The following is a 25111-nucleotide window of genomic DNA, read 5'->3' on the forward strand; positions in this document are numbered from 1 at the left end:
CACACACATATGCATGTGCCATTTTATTCTTTAAATAACAAAGTGAACCGTAAGACAGCTCACCAAGGTGGGCTTGCTTGGAAGACAGGAAAGGAGCAAGTGGAATCAGTTCTCCTGCCCAAAGGGATGTCAGTCTGAGATGATCATAGAGTTAAGTTCTGGAGTAGGATTTGAGATTTGAAACTTCTGAATGCTTGATAAACCATAGACTTATTGTGAAGGGTCTGGAGAAATCACTTCAGTGTCTATCACACCTGTGGGACAGGAACAGTACTTTTTTTTTTTTTTAACCTCCAGAAGCTGACACAAATGAAGTATTTTTATTGCTGTTGTTGTTTCTAGTGTCCTTTCAGGCTTCTTCTATTGGTAAACCTCGTGTATGCATCAACATATTGTTGTGCAGCAATGGCTCTGTGGCTCTGCTTCTCATTCAGAATAGGTATTTTTGGTCATGGTGAAGTGTCCCAGCTTTGGGGAGAAGTATAGCTGCAAGATATCTTAAAGGAACTTGAGTTGCCACTGCCCAGTGTCTGCTGGAATTAATAATTTTGTTTCATGTGGCTTGGGCCTTTTGCATGGGTTCCTCAGTGTTTGAAGGCATTTGGCATGTGTTTTGGGTTTCAGGGTTTGAGTAGGATAGACACACACACACACATATATAAAATTCTGGAAGTCTTCTTTCATGCAGATATCTGAAATTAGATTTGATTATTCTGCCGTATGAGGAAAACTTTTTCGTTTTTTTTGCTTTTGCACTGGTGTTAAAATTGTGGATGGTCAATAGGAATCAATATATTAGTGCCTAACTGTGCATGTGTCATATCCACAGAGGACTCTTAAGTGGTGTAACTCTGTTTTACTTGCTTTAACTCTTTCTTGCAGAGTTCCAAAGTGCTTGCAAAGAAGGAGCTTTCCTACATGCCTATCATAGGCTGGATGTGGTATTTCCTAGAGATAGTCTTCTGCAAGCGTAAGTGGGAGGAAGATCGGAAAACAGTCATGCAGAAGTTGCTGAATCTCCGGGACTACCCTGAAAACTTTTGGGTGAGTGATGACTAATGAGTGGAGTCCAAGGTGCGATCCCTTCTTTCGAGGGAGGGGATGAAGGGCATGGACAGTGTGTGGTAGTCGCCATGTTGCTCCTGAGAACTTAGATTCATTATCTTCCTGTCAGAATCAGGAGAGTATTCTCTAAGAATGGAATTTTCTCTTGAATTTCACATGTAGTAGTCTGTCTTTTCTGGTTTTCTTCCTCTGTAGTATGGAGTCCTACAGATGTTATTGCACAAATGCCTCCACTGTTATCCATTCAGTAGACTTTGTGGTCCTCTAAATACAGGAGCTGGAGATGGGTAGATGCAGGGGTTCATGGCAGTGTATCAGAAGAATGTGACAATGTTGTATTGAAACACATTAGCTGTATTCTTTAGCTAAGTTCCCCTCTCACTTATTGCTGAGTTCATACTAGTATTTTCTCCTTCCATTTTCCTGTGATTCTGTCATTCCTGTGAAGGTGCTAAGACAGGCATGGCCCAGTACAAGTGCAAGCCGGAGATAAGTACCTGGTTGGGGAAGTGGCCCCTGGAGCCATCAACTGTGTTACAGGGAGAGAATTGGTGTCACCTTTCAGTAACAGGAAAGTGTTACTTTTTGCATCACCATCATTTTTTAATATTGAACTTGCCTGGCATTTTCTAGTCTGGGAATTAAAAGCCTTTGAATTTTTTTTCTTCTCAGTAATCAGAAAAATCCTAGTTCTTGTGAGCTGGTGATGGTGAGAGAGGGATTCAGTTAAGGAAATGGTACCTTAAGCAGCATCACAAGGGCCTACAGAAACTATTGCTTAAGAAGTGATTTCCGAGTGAAGATTCATATGCTGTATCTCTCACTGTCTGAAACAAAACTTTTTTTTTTTTTTTATTTGTCATTGATTTCAATAAGGGCTAAGCGATTGAAACTAAGCTCTGTGCTTGGATAATTATTAAATGACTTCCAAGCAGAAGGCTATCTAGCAAAAGGACAATTTTTGGTTTCTAATTCTAATGTCTCTCACAGGGATTTGCGTGGGCTCTGTGACTCTCCAAAGGTGTTGAATGCCTTTCTGTATCCCTAGGCAGTTCAGCACCAATTCATGAGCACAAACTGCCACCATCCTTTATATACTGCTGTAAGGGGATTGCCAAAAAGGAGCTATACCTGTCCTGAGAGATACAGTTGTTGGTGTATACCTGGGGCTATTGCAGCATGGAGTTTTAAGTTGCCCTTGTGTGGGGACATAATGTCAAAAGGCACAGCAACAGCATAGCACCTTGGAAGGTAGAAAGACAGAGCATGCCAAGTGGGTTAGAAGGATTTTCTCATCAGTTTCTGGATGTTCCATCTAGCTGTTTAGCATGGTATGTTTCTTCTAGCTGCTTAACAGTATGCATGTGATACATGAGTAAAAGTGCTCCTAGATGAGCTGAAACTGAAGCTGGCTGCTTGGCTCATTTTCTTCAGTCTCTCTGTCTTTGTTGGGTAACTCTTTGCTGTGGGATCTGGAGACTTAGCTTGTGCGATTTGGCAGTGCTTTCTGATGTGCTAGTTTTGCATTCAGGCTTGGCAGAAAGCAGATGAGCAAGTGGTAAATCTCCAAAGATCTGTCTGCTCTCCCCTCTCTGCCAGTGGCAAAATTGTAATTGTTCGTGTCTGAGCACTTTCACTGTATAGTTCATAAGGAGGTGAGGCTTTCAGTTGTCCTACATTTACTGCCCTAGATCTGTTACCAGCTCAGTCATTGTCATCAAAGTTACTGTCTGCAGCTGTCAGTGGTCCTCATGCCATAGTGCAAGCAAAGGGGTCAGAGCAAGGGGAAGCAATCTGGGTGCTGAAGCATTTCGTAGAAATGCGTTTGGTTTAGACACTAACCAAGTTTTAGATACCAAGACACTCAAGCACTTCACCATCAGTGAGAGATTTGCAACAGGAGGTGTGTTTTGAGTGTTTTCTAACAACCCATTAGAGATGGAGTGACTCATTTAGAGAAATCAAGTCATTCAGAAACCAAGTAGCAGAGCAGATGTTAAAGCCCAAAGGCTAGAGTTCAAACCAGAGGATGGCAAGTTGGATGGGTAGGGGCAATTGAGAGAGTTTTGATTTGGCTGGTTTCTTTTTTTTTTTTAAGTCCAGGGCTATTAAATTACCTGAATGTCCCTGCTAGCAGTGTTCATTTAGGCTGTGTGGGTGGGAGTTAGAGGTGCCTCTGGTGGTGCCTCTGGTCACACAGATGTAGAAGACCTGAGCTGCTTTCTAACTGTAGTTCTTTCTTGGTTTTAGTTCCTGATTCATTGCGAGGGCACAAGGTTCACAGAACAGAAGCACCAGATTAGCATGCAGGTAGCCGAAGCCAAAGGCCTGCCCAAGCTCAAGTATCACCTACTGCCGCGAACGAAAGGATTTGCTGTCACTGTGCAGTGTTTGAGAAATGTAGGTAAGGAAAGTCACAAAGAACAATTCTAAATGGTTATTTCATATAACTGCTGTCACTTTGCCATGCTCTTCTTTTCCCTGTAACATGTGTCCTTCCAGAAAAGCCCTGGGATCCTTTCTGACCTTTCTTCTACTAGCCTGTCAAAATTAAAAATTAGGTTTTACAGACAAAGTTTTGGGGCAACTTGTTTTTTTTTTTATTTATTTTTTGCTTTGTTTCTGTTACTGAGTCTGTATCGGGGGGATCTCAAGGTGCATGTTTTGTACCTATTGCCAAAAGATAATGTTTCTTAGTATTTACTAAGCAATCCTATTCCGAATGAAGCAAATACATCACTATAGAATCTGAGGTAGTGTGTCTTCAGTGTTTTGTTGTGGTAAATATCTGCCTCAAATAACACCATTTTTCAACTAAAAAAATATTCTGCTTTCAACTTCTGTGTAGATGTACTATTTATAGTTTCTTAGTAACCTTTGTGGAGCTGAGGAATGGGAGTATACCTCGACTGAAGATATATGTAGGAGACATTTATAAAAAAATTATTTTTACATTACAGAACATGAGCAAGTTTTTCTTTGTTAATGTTGTTCTGAACTCCCTACCCCCAAGTTATTTCTGGTTACTTGAATTTGCCAACTTTTAAGTGCTGTCGGTAAGAATATGACATGCATGCCTTTGAAGTGATTTTCTTTGACTAATACAATCCATCAAAGTCTTTTGCTGTGTACTCATGGGCAAGGGAAAGACAGTGCTAAGTAGCCATAGTGCTACAGAATCTTTGGGGTTTGGTAGATTTGTGTGCTGTTGGAAGGCTGATATGTAAGAAAGACAAAGTGGTTAGTGGTTTAGAAGAAAATGTTCTAGCTTGACTGAAATTAATGTCAAAGCTTCTTTTGTCTTTGAAGACATGTTTTCATGTGGCATATCTGGGATAGCTACTGTAAAAAAAGCTTTGCAGTCAGCTGTCTTGCTATCTGTCATGTTTCTTCTACATATCCTCTTACAAGTCAGGTAGATGATATCACTGTTGTAGCTTGTCAGGCATCCACAACTCCCCGCTCCCAAAATGGATCCAAGCATAGCTTGGATCTCTTCTGATATTTGAAAAGGTAAGTTACGTGCAACATCCAGCAGCTCCCTTTAGGGCAAGTTTAACCTTACTTTTTGAATAAGGGCAACTGTTTTGCTGAGGGCGGGGGCAGATAGACTTGTGGCATTGAAGAAGAGCTGAGTCAAAACTCTGTGACCTCCAATGCCCTGAGCTGGGAATCAGGGACAGGTTCAAAACATGGTATGATCATGGACAAGTAGCTGATTTGTGGGAAATTTTTTCAAAAGGAAATAATTTTAGGGAACCCAAGTGATGTTTATTAAAAGGGGATTTGGGCGTTCATGTGATACATTACAGTAACACTCCTTAGGATCTTAAATATTTGAAATATTTTCAGAAAAAGAAGACTGAGATAGCTAGATTACTTATATACTTACGGAAGTGTATGTTACTACCTCAATCTAGCAGCTGTGACTTGCTAGATCAAACAGGGTGAGGCTAATGAGAAGGTAATGTTTCCCTGTAAGGGTTCAAGGAGAAGCACAGACAGTTATAACTTCTCATAGATAGTTTTTGTTGAAACTGTATAGCTTAAAAATCCAACGAAGAAACCTCTGAGGCAAACAGCTGATGACCCCAGACTGGTGTTGAAAAGTCTTCTGGTTATGTTGCTTTACTTGCCTTGTTGCTTTTTGCAATGAAGGGGAGATAATAAGAGTTACTGTCTGGGTTACTATATGTTTCTCTGCTATAGAGACAAGGGGTATGAGTGGAGAGCAATTGAAAGGCTTTTGTAAACAATATATCTTATTTTTAGACAATATCTTATTAAACAATATCTTATTTTTAGAGCTCCTTGTAACATCAATGCGTACGGGTAACAAGGAAGTCCATAAATGTTATCTGAATAGAGAACATGATGGAAGTCTATTTTGTCAGTCCATAATCAAAAAATATAAGTTCTATCTAGAAATTATTCCTTTCTTACTGATAGGATATGACCACTTATCTCTGTTAACCTTCGCTGACATTTGGTACCCACGTTATAAGGAGTAACATGTTGTAGGTGTCAATATATGCAGAGGCTATATGCTGTAGTCATTTGGGCGTTTTTTTTCTTTTGAATTGGTAAATAGTACTTGTTCACCGTAAACCCCCGAAGTCTCACTGTTATGCTCTGCCTTATAATGTATCCCAGCAAGTGACTTTATCCCTCTATTACAGCCTCAAATTATTTGTTCCAAAGAGCATCAGTGTAACTACTGAATTGCCGCTCTGTCTGCAGAAGCAGCAATAGCAACATGCAGCTGTTCATAACTTCAGTTCAGTGACATCTCTAATGGTCTACAAGAATGACTCTTGCAGGCTCTTTTAGTACGACTCACATCCATTTCAGTGGCCAAGTTTGCAGCGGGGTATCCCTGCATGTCTCCGAAAGTGTGAGACTGGTGCTGAGATGCCTGAGCCCATTTTGGGGCCCGACACTTAGGTTAATGGACTTTCTGTTCTTCCACAAGGGGTGGTGGGCCTGGCTGGAGTGCCTTGCTAAGGGAGGTAGCAGCAGCAGGACATAGCAGTGAAGATAAGCCAAATGTTTGGATCCAGATCCAGGCTGGGTATGACAGAGGTCAGCATGTCATTTTCTTGTAGTCTTCATTCCTCCTCTGACAGGGGTGTGATTCAACCTGTCTGAGGCTGTAGTACTGTAGGATGGACGGATGCTGGTTGCTGTGGCTGGAGAGGTAATTCACCCACAATAGCAGTGATCATAGTTGGTCCTTTTCGAAACTTTATATTAACTCTTAATGCTACCTGGCGCAGTAGTTCTGTGTCTGTTGGAAGCACACATTGGTGACATCAGTCTGGCAAGCCCATCTGTTCTGAAAAACTTAGCTTCAGAAGGACTTTTAATGTGCATAGATGGGAAACTGCCTCCATACCAGTGGGTGCCATATCTGTGAGCATAAGCAGATATATTTGGATAAAAATATATTTCACACAAAATAAGAAACAAAGAATCCTCCCTCCTAACTCATTTCCTTCATAAGGGATAGAAGAATTCTTTTCAGCGACTTACTTTCACAAATTCAGATCTCTGCACACAGTTTGATTATTAAATGAGTGCTTTTAATATTTTTTTGAACTTGTTCTGATATTTTTATCAGTGGCCATCTCTACCAGTTTGGTAGTATAAATGCAGTCCCCAGGAACTTCATTTCTAGAAGCTGTTTGCTGTCCTAATAAATTTGCTGTTTGGTTGTAGAGCTTGCTACCTGTACTGTTCATGGAAGCAAATGAAAATACAGATCTATTTCTAAAACACTCATCCATTACTTGCGATAAAAAAAAAGAAGTCATAAATATTGGAAAAGTCATATTTAACTGTCACTTTTATTGCCTGGCAGTATATCGGGCAGTTCCTTTCAGCTGTTTTTATTTAGTTAGGACTTTTATTTAAAAATGTGCCTGATGATGGATTGTAGATTGTGCATGCTGGGAACTACTGTCCTAGAGGGAACACATAAGAATAAATTCCAGGGTGATGTTCTCATGGAGTTCAATGTGATGGTGTTTGGAGGTTTTGCAAGGACTTTTTTTCCCACAAGCTGCACTTTAGTCCTGGGGTTTTTTTTTCAGTGTTTAGTGACGCTCCTGGTCAACCTTTTGAGCAAGCTACCAAGTTTGAGAGGAGGAGTGATTTTTGACCAAGATGAGCAATGAGATGTTAAATCAAAGGATTGTGTCAAGGTGGCTGTCATACCAGCAGTACAGTGAATTCCACCATTCCATCTCTTCCCCTCCCTTTCCCAATCTTCACTTCAGATCATGGTGTGCTAGTTAAGGAAGCTCTGTGTAGGCATACTCATTGCCTGTAGGTTGATTTGTTGGATGATCATTCTGGCATAATCCACCATGTCCACAAAATAGTACGTGAAATTCAAGAGGACAGCTGAAGTAAGAAAAATCCTCTCTAGATATGTGACCTGAAGATTTCTTAGGTCAAAATTCCGAAATTAAATCTTAAATTCTTAGGTACGTAGGTCTCTGTCAGAATGCTGTACAAGGAACCAAAAGTTAAAGATACAAAAAAGCTGGGCAGAGATTAGAAAACAAAATGAAAAAACATGTCAGAAAATAGCAATTTGTCTAAAAAAAAAAAATTTGTTTTCAGTTATGATCTGTTCTGAGCCTTTGAAAAGGCTTCCAAATATTGAATTGTGCTTGATTTTTAATGAAAAAGATGTTTTAAGATAACTTCTTTGGGAAAACATTGTATTTCACAATTGAAGCAAAGCTTCTCAAACACTGCCTAAATTAGTCTGAGAGTGAGCCAGTTGCGATGTTTTCAGGATTCTGTGGAGTTATTTTTTTTTACTTGGTTTAGAATGTGAGGTTTCTGGACTCTTCAGCTTTTGTATGAGAAAGTCATGAGATGTCCAGTTCTAATTATGTAATTTTGAAGTACACATTTAATGAAAAGCAATTTCAGTGTGTCACGCAGCATTCTAGTACTGCTTTGTCTGTGGAAACTTTCTGTCAAATTTTAATTCTGTGCAGTCTTTTTCTTCGACACTTCTACTGTTGTTCTTTTCCTGCACTTTCAAAATAGAAAAGCTGAAGTCTTCAGTTATTTTATATCTGGATGTAACAGAGGTCTGTTTACTCCTGCATACACTGTCATTGTCTTGGGTTTGGCACTGCTTTGCACCAAAAGGTTTTGGTGTAATATTAAAAAGGGCTGGACTGAATATCAAACTACAGACCAGTTACAAACCGCAATGGGTTATTTTTTCCCTGGAGTGAAGGAGAACTTTGTGTATGGCCATCAGCACATAAAGATGTTCCTGACCAACTCTGCAGAAGTTTTTTCAGAACAGGAGAAGAATTTTCCAATGTTTCTGAACAAGGACTCAGTTTGTACCAAAACTCCAATATAGCCATCTTCCAAAAGACTAAAGAGCAAGTGCTGCATGCATCATACTTTCCTTATTGTGTCCCTGTTGTCATTAGGATAATCTAATGCTATTAAAGAATATACTAAGAAGCTTACCCTGTATAAACCAAATTGAGCTCTTGTCTTCCTTCAATTACATTGGATTAGTAAATTAGATTAGTAAAATCCTTCTACACTAAGAAGCTTAAAAATGGAGGTAGATAATTTATTCAAAAAAGTTATTTCCTACTTATATTGTACTGGACGAGTAGTGTGCTTGAAGCAGATTCTGGCTTACATGTTGTAGTTTTGAGTTTGGTTTAAAAACCCAACTGTAGTAGGAAGAGAGTTGTTAATGAGGGGTACAGTCTGTATGCAGGCCTCTGTTTTCAGGATTTCCTTCTAGTGCTGAAGCCAGGCTGTTCTGTTCTGTGCTATGAATTCTGCTTTGCAATAACAAATGTTGCGGTGAGTTTCTGCAGGCTGAATGTTGTGACCAAGCCATATTTATCTCTCATAGCTAGATAGGCTTCAAAAATAAAAGCAAATCTGTTCTGTGTAATAAAATGTTTTTCTTAGGTGGGTTGAGAGCTCTCACAATAAAGGTTCATCAGAGTGTTCGTTATTGCAGAACTCCAAAGCAGAAAACCTAAAATACAGCAAGCTATGTGTGAAGTGCATGTTAGCCATTTAAGTGACAAAAAAAAGTTTTGTTTCTGGCATTGGTCTTACAATTTGTACCACAATGCACAATTGGTTTTAGTATCAGGAAAATTAATTGCTTTCTGGTAATTTTGTGACATCAGGAAAATAGCATCTCTAAGGATGTGTTCCAAGAAACTCTTTTGAAACACTTTATGTGGTTTAAAACAGTAAACACTTCTTCTGTAGACACTGCTTGTTAGCATTGTCTTAGTTTAACTAAAGATGGCCTTCATAAATACTTCTACTGTTACCATGCAGTCCTGAACTGCAGACACAGTGTTTTCTTAAGGCTGAAAGTTTGGTTGCTGTTCTGAGCTGTAGAACTTGGATTCTATATTCCTTACAGCTGCATGTCTTCATAGCAGCAGCCCAGCTCATGCAGGACGTGGTCTGTTACTCTGCCTCTGCCTTTGTCCTATAGCAAGTGTCTCAGTTATCAAATAATGGGCATGACAGGGAGGTTGTTTTGAGCCCCAGCAATTCACAGTTACATTAAGCCCTCCTGCTACAGGATGTACCTCACACACACTCTTACTTATTCTTAGTCAAACTGTATATATTGTTCGTTGTTTATAAAGTGTGTATCTGCCTGGGTATTTACCCAGAAGAGGGGAAAAGTTGTGTCATTTGTCACTCTTCCCAGTGAGTTGAGAAAGCTAATAGTTTTTCAGCCATTTGACTCCTAGCACATCCTAGGTATATTAACTGTCAGAAACTGTGTTCCCTATGCCCGGCATTCTGCACCTGATGGGGAAGGGGAAAAGGGTGGAGAGCAAACCCTTCCATTCTACTGGTGCTGTTCCTGAAAGGGTCACTGGTTATTTGGCTTCTTAAAACCTGCATGTTGAATATTCCATTATCATCTTTACCTTGGTGACAGTTCATACTATTGCTGATGACTTCATATTTAAATATGTTCCTTGTCTGAGAGAGAATTAATTGTTTTCATTCTATTACTACAGTAATCACATAACCTGTTTCTCTTCTTGTAGTTTCTGCAGTCTATGATTCTACCCTCAACTTCAGAAATAATGAGAATCCAACGTTGCTGGGAGTTCTAAATGGAAAGAAGTATCATGCAGATTTATACGTAAGGCAAGTAATCCATATTTTAATTCTTTTTTGCCATACAGAAATGTGTACTTGCAGTCACAATTGCACAAGCAAGGAAATATTTTCAAGTAGGTAACAGATAGCAAATGTCTGCCAACCTGGCTTCACAGAACTGCAGATAAAAACTCATATGGGATGGGAAGGGTTTCTTGTGAAGTTTCGTAACTATAAATGGGTGGAGATCCTGTAAAGGTCTACGGGATTTTGAGGTTTTTATTTTTTTTATTCATTTGCGTGTCTGTTTGTCAGTTCAGCAGCAACAGTGGGACCCCTTTTCACACACTTGGCCAGAATAGCAAACAATTACTGAGTGTTCAGATGGAGCAGCTTTATACCTGTCTTTGGCACAATAGTTCCCACTCAGGTGGAGGCCAGGCTCAGGACTGTTCCCGTCTCTGTTTGGTGCAGTTGTTGACGTATTTGACTGCCACCCCCTCCCTGCCAAGAAGGGGGTTGTTTAATGAAAAAGCAATTACCGGGATTCTGTATCATTTGTATTTCTGAGAGTGATGAATACCGCAATGGTTTCTCATAATCTTAATGAGAATGGGCCAATTCCAAGACCCTTATTCCCAGGCCAGGTTCTACCAGCAGCACTCATGCTGCAGGCACTCGGGGCATGTGATGGTTTAGGGCTGGAGCACAGGAGCCTAGAAGTGATCCCACAAGTGATCAGGAGTTCATCATAACCCCTTTATAGCTATAATTGGCTGGTCCGATTGGTTTATCTTGGGTACTGACATGAAGTGGAGTAAGGTGACCTTTTCTTCCTACCTCCCCTTTTCTGCCTGTTTGAAAAAATATTTTCTTCAGAACTGTTTTTGCACAAGGGTAAAAAGAAACTTTAGCTTGATTCCCAAGGATGCAGCATGTGTTTGCATTCCCACTTGGCTCAGCCTAGTGGCTTCGTGTCTGGTGTACATGGCCTGGCTGGCTAGTGTTCATGGAGGAGCAGTGTGGCCTACCTGTGTGGGCCATTCCTCCAACAGTGTAGAGGTGTGCATCTTGCTGTGTAAAACCCTTCCAGCCTGCTGCAAATTAATCTGGCAGAGCATGGAAATTGCTTTTCACAACTCGGGCTAACTATTTGCCCTTCTGTCCTTTTGAGCTTCCTGAAAAGCTCTTACAGGTAGGGTAAATCTTTGGCAATTAATTGGGGACCATCACAGATGTTCTTCAAAATCCTCCGTATTTGCTTATTAAAGTGCTATAGGTGTTGCATTCAGTAGAAGTTTGTAAAATTTGGATGGCCTTGTCTCTGCTTAAATTGTGTTGACTGCTAATGTTTGTCATCTTATGACTTCCTTAAATAAAGGAACAAAACAGTAGTGCTGCACCTCTTAAATTAACTGCAAACAGGAGTGTCCTGATGATGAAAAATGGGATGCTGAATTTAATTTGATGTTGTTCTTAATGGAAATTAATTAAAATATATGCTATACTGAAAAATGTAGAATTATTAAATATTGCTATTAGCATACCTAAATGAAGATTACAAGGGGATTTTTTTTTTCTGTCATAGGATTATTGACTAAAATTTGATTAAAACTTTGTTTTATCAAGAGAGGGTTTTTCAGTGATAGGAGCCATTTTTCTGGAAATCATCCAACCAAGCTGCACGTAGCAAAAAATTACAGGAATGGGAAATGTTACCTGAGAAATACTAGAGTGCTTTACCCTAGGTATAAGGAGAATAGTTTGTTTTATCTCTTTAATGCCTTGCTAGTTAAATACACCCTTGAACGCTATAGGTGAGGTAAGAAATTAATTCATTCAAAACCTTCGTTTGGAAACTGAAAATTGCAAACCTTTATCTAGAAAATGGCTCTAGTGAGCTCAAACATAATGCATTACTATTTCAGAAATCTAAATTTCTGATACATGTAGAAACTCTAGAAGCAAACTATACTTTGCTGATCTGGGATACCACAAATTTAAAAAAAGATGGAAAATGTAGTGAGTCTTCTGTCAGGTGGATAATCTGTGTATAATGAAAGTACTGTTCATGGGAGCCGAAGTATTTAATATTCTTCAATTTGTCTTGTTTACCATTGGCAGGCGAATTCCGCTAGAGGAAGTCCCAGAAGATGAACAGGAATGTTCTAACTGGCTCCACAAACTGTATCAAGAAAAGGTTGGTTTTTTTGTTTAGACAGCACTTGCAAGCCACTAGTGCTCAGTTATTTATATTACTAGTAGACCTTTACAGTGTGCATGTGTAGCGGTCCTGCTTTGGGGGCTTGGGGTTGGTTTGTTTGTTCTTCAGAGTAAAAGTGCTCTGTTTCTCCAGACACAAACTGGTCTTGTGCTGTCAGTCATGATTGCCTTTATTTTGTACTTAAAGAGCAACAGGAAGAAAACTTAAGTAAGCCTCGACAGAGTAGTTTTAAAAATCTTCTTTAGAAAGTTGCATAAGGATACAAAAACCACAACTGCCTTCTGGTTGGTAGAAGGACCTCCTTCCCCTTAAAGGCACCTCCTAAATGAAGAAGTAATTCATGGGCTAAATGAGAGATATTTTCGCTCTGGTGTCCTAAAATTTTTGTCCCTTGTTTTACCCTGTCTCTTTTCTCACTGCAAAGATCCAACATTAATAGGACAGGCTGATAAATTGCTTTCACGTTGTGTGCGTAGAAGGCATTCATTCAAGATTTCCAGTTACATAGGATGGAGGCAGAATAGTAATGACTGTGTGTTTGTAGATGCCCATTGATTTTATTTTTTTTTTCCCAAATACTCTCATATGCGTCCTTCAGACTTTCAGAATCTGTTTCTCGTGGGTTTTGTTTTTATGACTATAGGAGATAATGGCTGGGGGATGCTGTCCTTGAATACACGCAGCACCTCCCATTTCAATCAGTGGGAGTCATAGGTATGCAAAGCATGAGGGCCTGGCAGCTCAGTTTGCTTCAATAAGTTGATCAAAGTTATGTATTCAGACTGGAATACAGCAGTGCTTTGGATTTAGAAGTGATAGAATATAGCTACACTCTGGTTTCTTCTCACTGGGGCAGCAAAATTCTGCTGTGCCATTTGTTGTACTCTAGCCAGAACACCATGTTAGCCTTTCTGTATTGACTAGGTTCTAGTCTTTCTCGGCTTCTAACCGTGACTTGGTTCTGGTTTAGTTCATGGCCTGTCTAAGCAGCTACAGGAATGTGAAAAGTAAATGTGTATTGAGACCTCAGTTGTAGATCTACTAGCTTTGTCTCTGATCTCCCTTCTTGTAAGTCGTGCCACTAACACCTAATTCAGACACAACCCCTAACACCTTTCTGCAGAAAGGCATTGTGTTACCCATGGGCCTGTGCCCTCTCTACAGGCATAGAAGTGCAAAAGTCCACTTTCTGCTACTTGTGACTTTATCTCTAACCATTTCATGTTCCAAAGAACTGTTTAGACATTTGCAAGACAAAAACATAAATCAGATGAGAATGTGACTGTTTTCCTGAATCCCTTATTACATGGTTTGCGGTAAATCACTTCAAGTTTTTTCTGTTATTCCCTCTTTGGCAAATGCTCAGTGCAAACAGAGTATACATCTGTCTTGCTTTCTTCATAACAGCTTAGTTTGCTGGTTGGTTAAATCCATAGTTTCCTATTTAAGTATAGGATGAAGGAATGTGTGTTCAGTTTTCCTTTCAGTTAAAACCTGTTTGGTTATGTGGCATTTTTTGTTTGGTTGGGGATTTTTTTTGCTTTGGTGCTGGTTTTGGTTTTTTGCTGAAGGTGGTACGTTCCTCTTCCTTCAGCTGTTTTACATCAGTGAAACTTATTTCATTGCAGTCATTGCTGGTTTACGCAAACCAATGTCTCTGTAAAATCAGACTGGGAGAATACAGAGCAGGGACAACTTCTTCAAGAGTTCTGAGGTGGTGAAAGCCCACCCGCAGGGTAAAAATTCAATTCTGTTTTGCCTTTCTGCCATGCATCTTTAAAAAGATAATTGGCTTTTAGGTTGGATAAGAAGCAGCATTGCCATCTAGGTGTTGTTTCCAAAAATAGATTCTGTTTCAGGTTAATGTCTTCAGAGTTAGTAAATATTTATGATAAAATGTAACAAATCTGTATTCAAAGGGCAGTAATTGGTTGCAAGGTATGCGCTCATCCCCTGCTTTATATATTTTGGCTGTAGGACTCCCCTTTCTGTTTCGAAGTAAGACAAGGTATGCACACTACTGAAAAACAGAGTCCCTATTTTACCTTGCATTATGGTTGCATGTGCCATTGCTCATTCTCAGCGATTTTCATAATTTTGCAGTACCTTCTCAAGACTTACATACTGTGCACTGAATTATGCTCTGATAGCATGATTTAGCAGGTGGGGCGTGCCCCAGGTACTGAGGTCAAGGCCGGAGTGCCACGCAGTCACGATGGTCAGGGACACAAAGCCGTTTGAATGAACAATGACATCAGCAGTTAGTGGACGTGAAAGGACATGTTTTTTTATTATTTTTTTTAATTGTCATTAGTAAAGGAGTGAGAGTCTTTGAGAAAAGCTTGTTCCATTGTTTTTTTTTTACCTTGCTGCCCGATGTCAGTTACCTCAGTCTGAGGTACTGCTCTCTAGCAATTTATGTTCTAGCTACTTGATCACTTCATTTTCTGGTTCAGCCACTGCTGCAAATGCAATGAACAGGGCCTTGCCAAATAAACAATGACACTCTGCTGTTCTAAACCAAACACTGTACTGCCCTTTTCCAGGCTTTCCATGTCCACATGCTTCTTCCTTACCTGGGATGAATTTTGTCTTTCCATAGATGGCCGGCACTGTATCTCTTAATGCCCAATTATGACAGAGGTGCAGTTTGGGTTGCACATTGCCTTTTTTCTCTCTTTTCTTTTTTCTTTTCTCTCTCCATATACTTCCCACTCGTGCCCCCCTCTTCCCTTCCTCCCCCCCTTCCCTCACTCTCCTTCCCCCCACCCCTCCTTTCTCTTTCCTCTCTCTCCTCTTCTCCCATTGCTATAAACACTCCCTTTGACTTTAACAAGGATGGGGTTGAGCATCTCAGTGCCTGGTCTGATGAGGTACCGTTTAATAGTCACAACTCTACTAGCGCTTGCATGTTTGATTTCTTTTTTCACATCCTTACAGCCTCAGTGCCTGAAATAGAAGTTCTGCTTGAGAATCTTAATTTCCATTAAAAAGAAAGCGAGCTTCTAACTCTTCTCACTTGTAAGAGAGGCATGGAAAACAGGGCATGAAAATACATGCTGAAATGCCCCAGGGAATTAGCAAAGCATAACTGAAGAGGGGAAGCGTACAGAACTCCAGTGTTTGGTAACAAAGGATTTGTTTCTGGATACTTATTCTTTGGGCTTCCTCATGAAAGGGCAGTGGCATACCTCTGCAGTCAGGCCTCCCTGGTGGGAGCAGGGAAGAAAAATCCAGGTAGCCTCTCACATCCATCATCCATGATGGATACTCCCTGATTTCCCCCGACTGCATTACCCACCCCACTGTCTGAAGTAACTCAGATTTGGTGGGGGCATTAGAGGGAGCATATTTTTATGTCCGAGTACAATACTTGGGTGGGTGGGTGGGATTTATTACAAACTGAAAATGAGCTCTGTATGCAGGGGAATGAAAGGAACTTAATTTGGGGGAGGTGATTGGGGGAAATTTTGAGGTACATCATGGGTTTAAATGCTGACTAGAGCTGTTGATGGGTACCATAGGCACCCTTGCAAAAGCTTAGAAGACAGATCAGCCCACAGATCTCTTCTGCAAGGAATGTGAATGTTTTTAAGGGTAAGGTATCATAACTGAATTGAAGAGCTGTTCTCCACAATGGTATAAAATGTGTAGTGGAGGTGATGGCATTGACATTGTCTTGCCGTTGTATGTTTCTTCGATCTGTCTCAAACTTCTTGGTGAGATGTGGTCAATGGTTTTGCTGCCTCTAATGCCATGCAGAGCCAGCAAAAAGAACACTGCTGCGCTTGTTTTAAGTGAGTCTGTCTTGCTGTTTGTAGTAATAGGCCCCCTAATGGCGATACCAATAATAGTCAGAAATTCTTAACTTCTCTGTGTAATACTGGTATTTAGAAACCTAATTATATATAGTAAAATTCAATTTACTGATGATTAGTAGCTCTGTGTTAAACCAGTCATAAACCAAAATCCTCAAGGCACTGTAAAGAAAACTTCATATACCATGTAATTTGTCAAAGATAGCTAATTAATTGGCCATAATGATCCCAGTACGATCTAGCTCGCATGCGCAAAACAGTCATAATTTTTCTAATCTCAATAAAGAGGGTGCAATGCTTTAATTACTGTGTAATCTCTTAAAAGCTAAATGTTCCCTTTGAAATAGATAAAATGGTAGCAGCCTGTAATTGCTCAAGTTGCCATTAAATAATTAAAACATTGTCTGTGTCAGCTGGAGTGTAAGTAAATGGAAAATCATAGCAGAGTAGAAATAATCTTCTTGTGGTTGATTAGGACAATCTTGGCTTTGCCAGAATTTTTGGAAACAGTCATGAAACGTTCCTTTCTTTGAAGAAATTTAGCATCTCATTCTGACTAAATTGAGGTTCCTTTTTATGTCAGTCTGAGTTCATTAATTAACCAGTTTCTTGTGATAACCCAGATTAATAATCTTTGCTTTTGAACCAGAAGGAAGGGGGTTTTTTCCTCACCCACTTTGATATCTCGGGTTGATCACATAGCTAAAGGTAATGCTGCTCACCCATATGGGCTCTAGAGGAAGGTACTCAATTCTAAGTCTTCTTTTTGTATACCACAAACCAAAAACACCCAAACCCCACCCCATTATATTTTACTAAAAGGGGGAGTCATCTGGTCAAAACTAATGAGAGATTCTAAAGTGTTTGCATGCTCAACTGTCTGTGGAGAGGTTCAGCAGCCAGACTTCCTTATGTAAGGTTCACGGGAACAGGATGAACAGGACTGCATCTATGGGACAAAGCTGACAGGAGGAGGTGGTGTTCTTTGAAGTGGGTGCTGTTTGAGAGCAGTGGTTGGAGACAGCATTAGGGAACAGAGATCTGCTGCTGAACATGTAGCCCAACCACTTCTGTGGCTCACCAGCCACAGTATTTGTCCAGCGGCTGTGGACCTTGCAGGGGCTTCAACAGCGATGCCTACATCCCTTCACCCTTCTTATTTTACTGGGCTTGTTATACTTTCCAGGTATGCCATTTTTCAGGCTTCTGTGTGTAGGAGAAAAAAAGGATGCGCGCATCAGTGTAAGCTCTTTGTTTTTTTGACTGTGTGTTCATTGACTTCAAAGTACTAGCTTTCCAGCCATGACTTGGTCTTTGATCTTCCCCCGAAGTTACAAGCATGCAGAAAGAGGAACATCAAAGCCAGGAATGGCTAGTTTTGTTGGCAGATGGGGATTTAATTGTTGCCCTCCTTTGTTCTACTAGGACGCATTCCAGGAAGAGTACTACCGAACAGGAACCTACCCAGCAGTCCCTGTAGTACCACCCCGACGACCATGGACACTTTTGAACTGGCTTTTCTGGGCCTTATTGCTGCTATATCCTTTATTCAAGCTGCTCATCAACATGATCAACAGTGGATCATCGCTGACACTGGCTAGTTTTGCATTTGTCATTGTAATAGGTAAGTTTTCTAAAACAGAAAGATTACTTACATGGTAACTGTCAGACATGATTTATTGAGACTTACTAAATATAAACATGACTTGCCACATCAGTAGACCATCTGATACGATATCCACTTTAGCCTGGAATAGGTTAAATAGATTTTTTTTGTTGTTTATTTTTGTGTACTTGTGTTATTTTTTATGAGAGCTACATACAAAACAGTAACTTTCCAATTGTTTGCATTCTCAAAAAGTCTGAATCTTGAGCAGGTCCCATGCTAGTCTGATCAGGAATAATTAACTAATGTCCTTTTCCCCATCTGTGAATATCTTGATATGGTAGGCACACAATATTCTTTTCCAGAAAATGCTCACCATATTGAATTCTGCATAAGCTACTGTGGGAGATAATTGGAAAAGGAAGAATTTGTGTGTGTGTGTGCATGCGTGTAGGAAATTTGCTTCATGATGCTTTGGTCCAGAGGAAAGAAAACAAGAGCAAGGATAATGTCCAACATAATAGTTAGTACATTAATGTGAGAAAGGTAGAGGGAAAGGGAGAAGAATCCTGTGCTTTTGTCCTTACCTGGAGAAACTGTTGGTTCTTTTTACCCTGGGAATGTTTTATGTAAAATGTGTAAAAATTTATGGGAGCAATGACTGCAACTTAAAAGCACCTTTTTTCACCCACCTTACTTGTTGGAAGGCACAAGTGGTGCTCCCCACCCCGCCACCTTCTTTGACCAGTGAATAAGTGAGCAGTGAGCACTGTGGTTGGGGCGTGCTCCTCAGGAACGGGAGGTGTTGGGTTCAAGCCCTCTTCAGTTGCAGAAAAAGGTCAATCTGTCTCCCCTGTGCTCTAGTTCAAAATGGGTATACAACAGTGGGCGGGATGAGGTATGCACTCAAGAGGGCATTTGTTCTGCCTTTGGAAGACATGCTGGCATAGTCTACGTTTGGTACCGAGCTGTGGAACAATGGCCTAATGGGGCACTGAAGCTTAGTTATTGCGATTTTTTTTTTTTTTTTTTTTTTTTTTTTTTTTTAATTTCTTATCTTTCCTTCAGCATTTTCCTCTTAATTCAGCTTCTCCACTCAGTGGGCTGGTTGTTCGGGTGCCGTTCCAAAGTGCCTCATACCTTGTGTACCCTCCACAGGGAGCCTCGCTGCCCAATTCAGGATTTTAACCTCACGGCCAGATGCTTTAATGTTTGGCCTTGTGGCATCTATGATATTTCTGGATTTAGCTCTTATTAATTTAGTTGAGTGGCACCACACCCCCCACTGTAAGTCCAGTACCATCTTGCCATTAGTGGCTTTTACAGCCAGGTCACGTCTTCTCTTTATCAGGAAGGGAGGGAACGAACCTGTAAAGAAAAAAAAACCTATGATGCTACTAAAAATGAACAGCAAAAAGCCCTATTATTTTTCTTTTTTCTTTTCTTTTTCTTCCTGTCTTAGTCCCCACTTAGCTTTCTTCTGCTTCTAGCCACAAGGAAAGATTAATCAGCAGGCTGCTGTGAGTCCTCTTTTGAATGCAGTGATAATCCAAAGGTTCTCAGGTTATTTGTAATGCTGGAGCTAACAGCAAGCTACAGCAGCAGTCTACTGCCAGAATGAAGGCATGAGCACCCAGGCTGCAAAAGCACAGCTGAGGAACGCATTAAAAGTGGTAAGATTAACGGTCCACTGCAATATGCATTGCTGCCCTGTACATATCCACCACATTTGTGGGATGCTACAGGTTTCAGTCCTCTGCAAGCTTTCAAAGACCCTGTGCTTTGCAACAGCTCCGTTCTCACTCTGAATGTTTGGTGTGATCAAACCCAAAGTGCTTGTAATTGGCCAGGATTTGCGGCGCAGCATAAGACGCTACATTACCTGTAGTAGTGGCTGTTGCCTGATCAGACTCAGCCAGCCACCGCTGGCTGATGAGGACGTAAAAAGAAAGATGATATTGTCACTTATTAGCAGATAGCAGCCTCCATGAACCTGTAGAGGGAAGAGAATCCACAGGAGTGTAAGGAAGCTCAGCCTTCAGTAAAAACAAACAAAAAAAGCTGATCTGGTTTATCCTGGTCACTTAAAAAAAAGATGTGTCATTACATCACAAAAGTGCAATTGTTCATTTGGTATGTTGTAGTCATGTTGTAGTCTGTTTCTGGTTTACTGTATCCCTTTAAAAGCAATATTACTGTTCGGTGGTAATTACTGGCTTGGTCTGTTTCTATGGAAGCATCTAAAAACTTCAGCCCAAGCTGTCACATTGACTTTTGTAGCCAATAGCTGAGTTTCTATAGCAAGGCCGTTCTCCCCAAACTGTGTTTTATATCCCAAGGGGTGTCTCTGTCATGAATGTCCTGGGAGTGATGAAGCCATCTTCTGACAGAGGAACAACCAGTATTTTATTTTGCAGTCAGCCTCCAGCTTTAGGCAAGGTCTCAGAAGAGACTTCTGCAATTGCCGCGATGTAGCAGTACATGAACACAAATGTACCTTGGAGGTTGTGACTCTTGGTGCCAGCTGGAACTGTCTGCCTGGCAGATTCAGTTTGTAGCAAAGCAGGGAGGACTGTATAAGCTGACTTTTCCGGTGTGAGCAGTGATTGGTACGTGCTCACTTAACAATGTAAAAAGGAAGCTTTTTCTGTAAATCAGAGGGATTTATTTACCATCGTGATCACGTGATAAAATTGCCTTTTCACATGGCTCCTAGTAGACCTTTTCCCTCTGTTCGTTAACGGAAGCAGCATAGGTAGCTTTGGGACATTATTTTTGTATATGGCAATTTGACAGCTCACCTAATACTCCGGAATCAGGAAGCTTATCGCAGCGCCTAATAGCCCATTGTAAGTAGATTGCTGTTTCGAAGGGCAGATTTCAGTACCTTGTAACATTATTAGCATAGGCGCAGCGAGCACAAGATATTCCCAAACCTTCTGTGATAGGAAAGAGCGGAGGAACTAGGAGATTCTTTTACCTGGTACCCTCTGCTTTGTTTTCAGAGTGTCACTTGTCTTCTAGACAGTCTCTGCTAATTGTGCTCTCCAGTAAAACACTTACTGGCTTGTAAGTAACAGGCTGTTCAGGCAGAAAGCGCCATAAGAGGAGTGCCCCATGGCAGTCAAGCTGGAGTGAAAGCACTGTAATCCCTCAGACCCTAACTCTCAGATCCAAGGAATGGATAACCAATGTATATATAGCTTTGCTGGTTCAGCTCAAACGCTTTCAGGTCTAAATAAATGATGTCTCCTCTTTATACCGAGAATGCTGAGCCATCCCCTCTTGCTTTGCTGTGCTGCACTTTGGCTATTTATACTCATAATAATCATGGCATTGTGCTAATATCTAACTACCGGTCTGGGAGCAGGAGCCCTTTGTGATACTGCTTGACCCAACGCAAGGCAGTCCCTGCTCCAGAGGATAAATGCTGAAGCAGTTTGAGGGACAGAAGTCTCTGGAAAACTGGCTTTAGTTTCATAGGACACATGGCAAGAGATTTACGTACTTAACTCACAACTGCTATTTAAAACTTGGGGCTGATATTTTGCCGTTAAAAGCAGTGAGTGAGTCTGTCAAATGTCAGTATTTGTATTTGACAGCAGCTTCTTTTTTTTCCTCCTTCTGCTTCCCCAATCTTGTTTGGCTCCAAAGAACCCAGTGTTAGGTTGCCTTTCATGTTTTGGTAACTTGTGTTGAAAAGGACGGCCTTCATGCTCAACAAGTATTCTATTATAGAGCTGTTAACAGCAATTAAAAGGGAATTGTTGGTTCTGTATGCAAAAGATGGGAGGGCTTCTCTTGGCTTTTAAAGGAAGAAGTAGCTCTTCATGTCTAATGCTAAAAGCGTTAATGGCATCTGGGCTTATGGCGTGGGGCCAGCAGTTAAGTATCAGTTATAGGCAAGAAAAGTATTTCATTTGAACCAAGTGTGAGTAGTAACGAGCCAGGCTTGATTCTGCAGGAGCTGTCATATGTCTGCTATACGGGGTGTGCACAGTGCTGTTTGACCTGTTTCCAGGGATCAGAGTACAAACTGTGAGCGCGTCCTTGGTGACTCGACAGTGTCCAAGTGCAGAATGTGTCCCGAAGGGTTGGAGCATAATGTGCTCTGGGCAGCAATGCTGTTGATGCCTGTAGGCTGAGATGAGTGGAAAGTGAGGAGTGCATGAGCCAACAGCGTTACACCAAGTTTTACAACAGGATATAAACCATCTGCAGGATTCTGCCTGTGTTGATTCTGCTGGTTGGTGGAGCTGCCAGACAATCTGGCCTTTCAGCTTAGTGCCTAAAACTCATATTTTTTTTTTTTGTTACTTGCTTGTTTCTTCTCCTTTATAGTATGTAAGATAGGCCCTCAATGGTAATTTCTGCTATTCGTATAAGCTTAATTGTACAAATATTCATTTCAATGTGTAACCTATATAACTCAGGTTTACAGCACACTATACATGGGAAATTTTTATGCCCCTGCCTGCTGTGCTGCTTATAGCACTTGCTGTGTGGTACAAACCCCAAGTAATAGATGAGAAGAAATCCTGAGGTGCGAGAGAAAAGGTGGAAATCCTCTGCTCTGAGCTAAGGTTTAGCTGAGGGATGTGGTACTATGTACGGAGGTGGTGGCTTTCTTCGAGCTAAAAAATGTTGCAAGAAAGAGATCGCATTATTGGCTCTGTCGATTTGTGTTAGCTCAGCACCCAGCTCTCTGGCAGGCAGAGCAGGTCCTCAGCAATCTCCTGCATCTTTTGGCTGGTGGGTAGTGATGGGCAGACAGATGGCACGAGCTCGGTTACCTTCTGTAGTTTGCCATGGAGCAGTGCAGGGGTCCCTCAGCCGATAACAGCTCTCTCCTGCTCTTCTCAGGGTAGGCTTAAACCCTCAGCTGATTAAGCTAGGCACAATTACTGCTTGAACTTCCTTTCTGCCCTTCCTTGTAGTAAAAAAACCTAAGTTCCCTTTACTATAGTTCTATTTAAAACAACAGCAGAATAAATCCTTAAATGTCATGGTATCTCTAGGGTATGCACTAAGGCTCCAGGAGAGCTGTGGAGAGGAGGCAGGCAGTGCAGGGAGAAACCACTGAGGCACCTCAGCACTTAACCCACTTTGCTTCCACAGGCTTGGCAAACGTGAGCTGGTGCTTTTCCCTGCACCCCGCCTTCCCCAGCGTGCTGAGGGCTGCAGGGTGAAGTGAGGACAGAAGGGCAGCGACAGCTTCTGCCAGGGAGCAAAGGAGAAGAAACAAAAATTAATCACAACTGCTGAACTAGGTATTTTTTTGGTGTCCAGGCAGCAGCATTCTTGGAACTGGACAAAATCCCCAATGTGCCGTGTGGTTGCTGTAACAGCTGCTCTTATTTATGCTCTGTGTCCATCTCCAGATGCTGTTACTATACCTTCTGGTTAAAATCTTAATGATTTCTTGCTTACTGTTATGCTATGATCCCAGACTCCAGGCTACATGTTGGATCTTCCTTTTGTCTTCCCTAGCTCACGGCCATTTAAATGTCAGAGATGTTCTGTTCTTTTCTGTTTGTGAGAGTGAAACCCTTCACTTGTCCCAGCTGTTTGCATTTCCATTCATGGTCTAACAGTGGAGTGTAAGTGACAGTGAACTCCCTAGGAACTATCTCCTTTTCTGGGTTCTTCACTGCATGGCTGTCTTCCCGCGAGAGGGCTCTGCTTTCCTCGTGCCTCAGCATCCAGAAGACCCGAGGGCAGCCCCACAGGCAGCCCAGCTTCCCCATTGCACCACTGTTCAGCCATCGCTGTGTCACACCACGTGTGACTCACCTCTAGTATCCAATTACCACTTGCACTTCTAAAAACTGTCGCTTCATTTACTGTCATATTACAAAACCCAGTCTGTAGTTGGGTTGGTTTTCAAGTGCTGGTATCGTGAAAGAACAAAATACACAGTGCCTTTCACCCATGCAGATCAGACAGAAGACAGTAGCTGAGGTGGGAAGGCACCTCTAGAAATCATCCAGTCTAAACCCCCAGTTGAGAGCAGGGTCAGCTACAGCAGGTTCCTCAGAGCTGTGTCCCACCGTGTTTTGAATATCTACAAAAAATGAAGACCACAGCCTCCCAGGTCAGCCTGTGCCAGTGTTCAACCACTCGCACAGTAAAGATTTTCTTCCTTTTTTTTTCTTATGCTCAGAGGGAACCTTCTGTGTTTAAGTTTGTGCCCATTGCCTTCTGTCCATCCCTGGGCACCGCTGAGAAGAGCCTGGCTCCATCAGCTTTACTCTCTCCCTTCAGGTGTCTCTGTGGCCTTCACTGGCCTTGCTCTAGTATGTCCCTGTCTCTTTTGTACCAGGGAGCCCAAACTGGACCCAGCACTCCAGACGTGCCTCACCAGTGCTGAACAGGGTGGGAAGGATCATCTCCCTTGACCTGCTGGAAATGCTCTTCCGAATGCACCCCTGGGCGGCCTCGGCCTCCTTTCCCACCAGCTAGTGTCTACCGGGAAGCCCACGTCCTTCTCTGCAGAGCTGCTTTCTAGCCTATCTTCTTACTTAAATAATATATTCAGCTTTTTCAAGTTGCCTGCCTTACAGTTATAACATTTGTTGAATGGTCTGTGTTCCACCTCCAAACAGGTTGCTTGAAGCAGACGAGAGAAGTAGCTATTTTAAAAAAGTGATGGTTTTCTGCGTGGTTGATGTGGTAGTGCCAGGACAAGCGAGCATCTGGTAAAGCACAGGGCAGCACTGGTTACCAGCTGACAGCCCCCTCCCATTCCTGTGCTGAAGAGCAGCAAATGCCAGGACGCAGGGTTCTGTATCAGCCCTGCTGTGGGCAGCTGGTGCCTGGTGTAGCCGTACAAAGCCTCAGGATTCTCGTGGTGGTCTCAGGCTCTGACTTGCCATAAAGAGTCCTTTGGCTGGCGAGGAATTGGTCAGGGTCATCTCAGAGGGGTAAAGACTGATGGGAATGAAACAATTAGAGCATCTCACAGGACTGGGCCTCTTCACCATCAGCCAGCAAGAAACTGGGAGTTGGAGGCTTAGGGGAGGTTCATGGCTCTCTTGGGTTGTTTTTGGAAAAAGCGTTCTGAGCAGAGGGAAGGTCTTTGTGACTCCCAAGCAGGTTTAGGCCTGAAAGAAGCATGGCAGCTCTTGATATGTAATGTAGCTGAGCAGAAGTTTGGGGAATAATAGATTTTGGGCAGCTGAGCCCCTTTGCAAAAAAAAAAAAAAAAAAGCTGCCAGGGGAGGGGAAAGGCTTAGAAAGGCTTAGGCTAACTTGTGT

At 41.6% G+C, this 25111-nt stretch overlaps 1 protein-coding gene across 3 annotated transcripts in view; it reads left to right on the forward strand.

The window, feature by feature from the left end:
• Window positions 1–25111, forward strand: part of AGPAT4 (1-acylglycerol-3-phosphate O-acyltransferase 4) — an 83470-nt gene that overhangs the window by 54227 nt on the left and 4132 nt on the right. For 2 of the 3 annotated variants that reach the window (XR_010070316.1, XM_063329198.1), the window contains exons 4-8: window positions 883–1044; window positions 3316–3469; window positions 10152–10254; window positions 12331–12406; window positions 17674–17872. Coding sequence is in view for 2 of the 3 variants with exons in the window: in XM_063329198.1 (XP_063185268.1) it covers window positions 883–1044; window positions 3316–3469; window positions 10152–10254; window positions 12331–12406; window positions 17674–17872 (694 nt within the window). In the remaining variant the exon portion in view is untranslated. Of the gene's footprint in view, window positions 1–882; window positions 1045–3315; window positions 3470–10151; window positions 10255–12330; window positions 12407–17673; window positions 17873–24176; window positions 24336–25111 lie in introns of all 3 variants that reach the window. The other variant, XM_063329196.1, reaches the window with a different exon arrangement.

This window comes from Chroicocephalus ridibundus, chromosome 3 (assembly GCF_963924245.1).
Source record: "Chroicocephalus ridibundus chromosome 3, bChrRid1.1, whole genome shotgun sequence".
In the NCBI taxonomy this organism is placed as follows: Eukaryota; Metazoa; Chordata; class Aves; order Charadriiformes; family Laridae; genus Chroicocephalus; species Chroicocephalus ridibundus.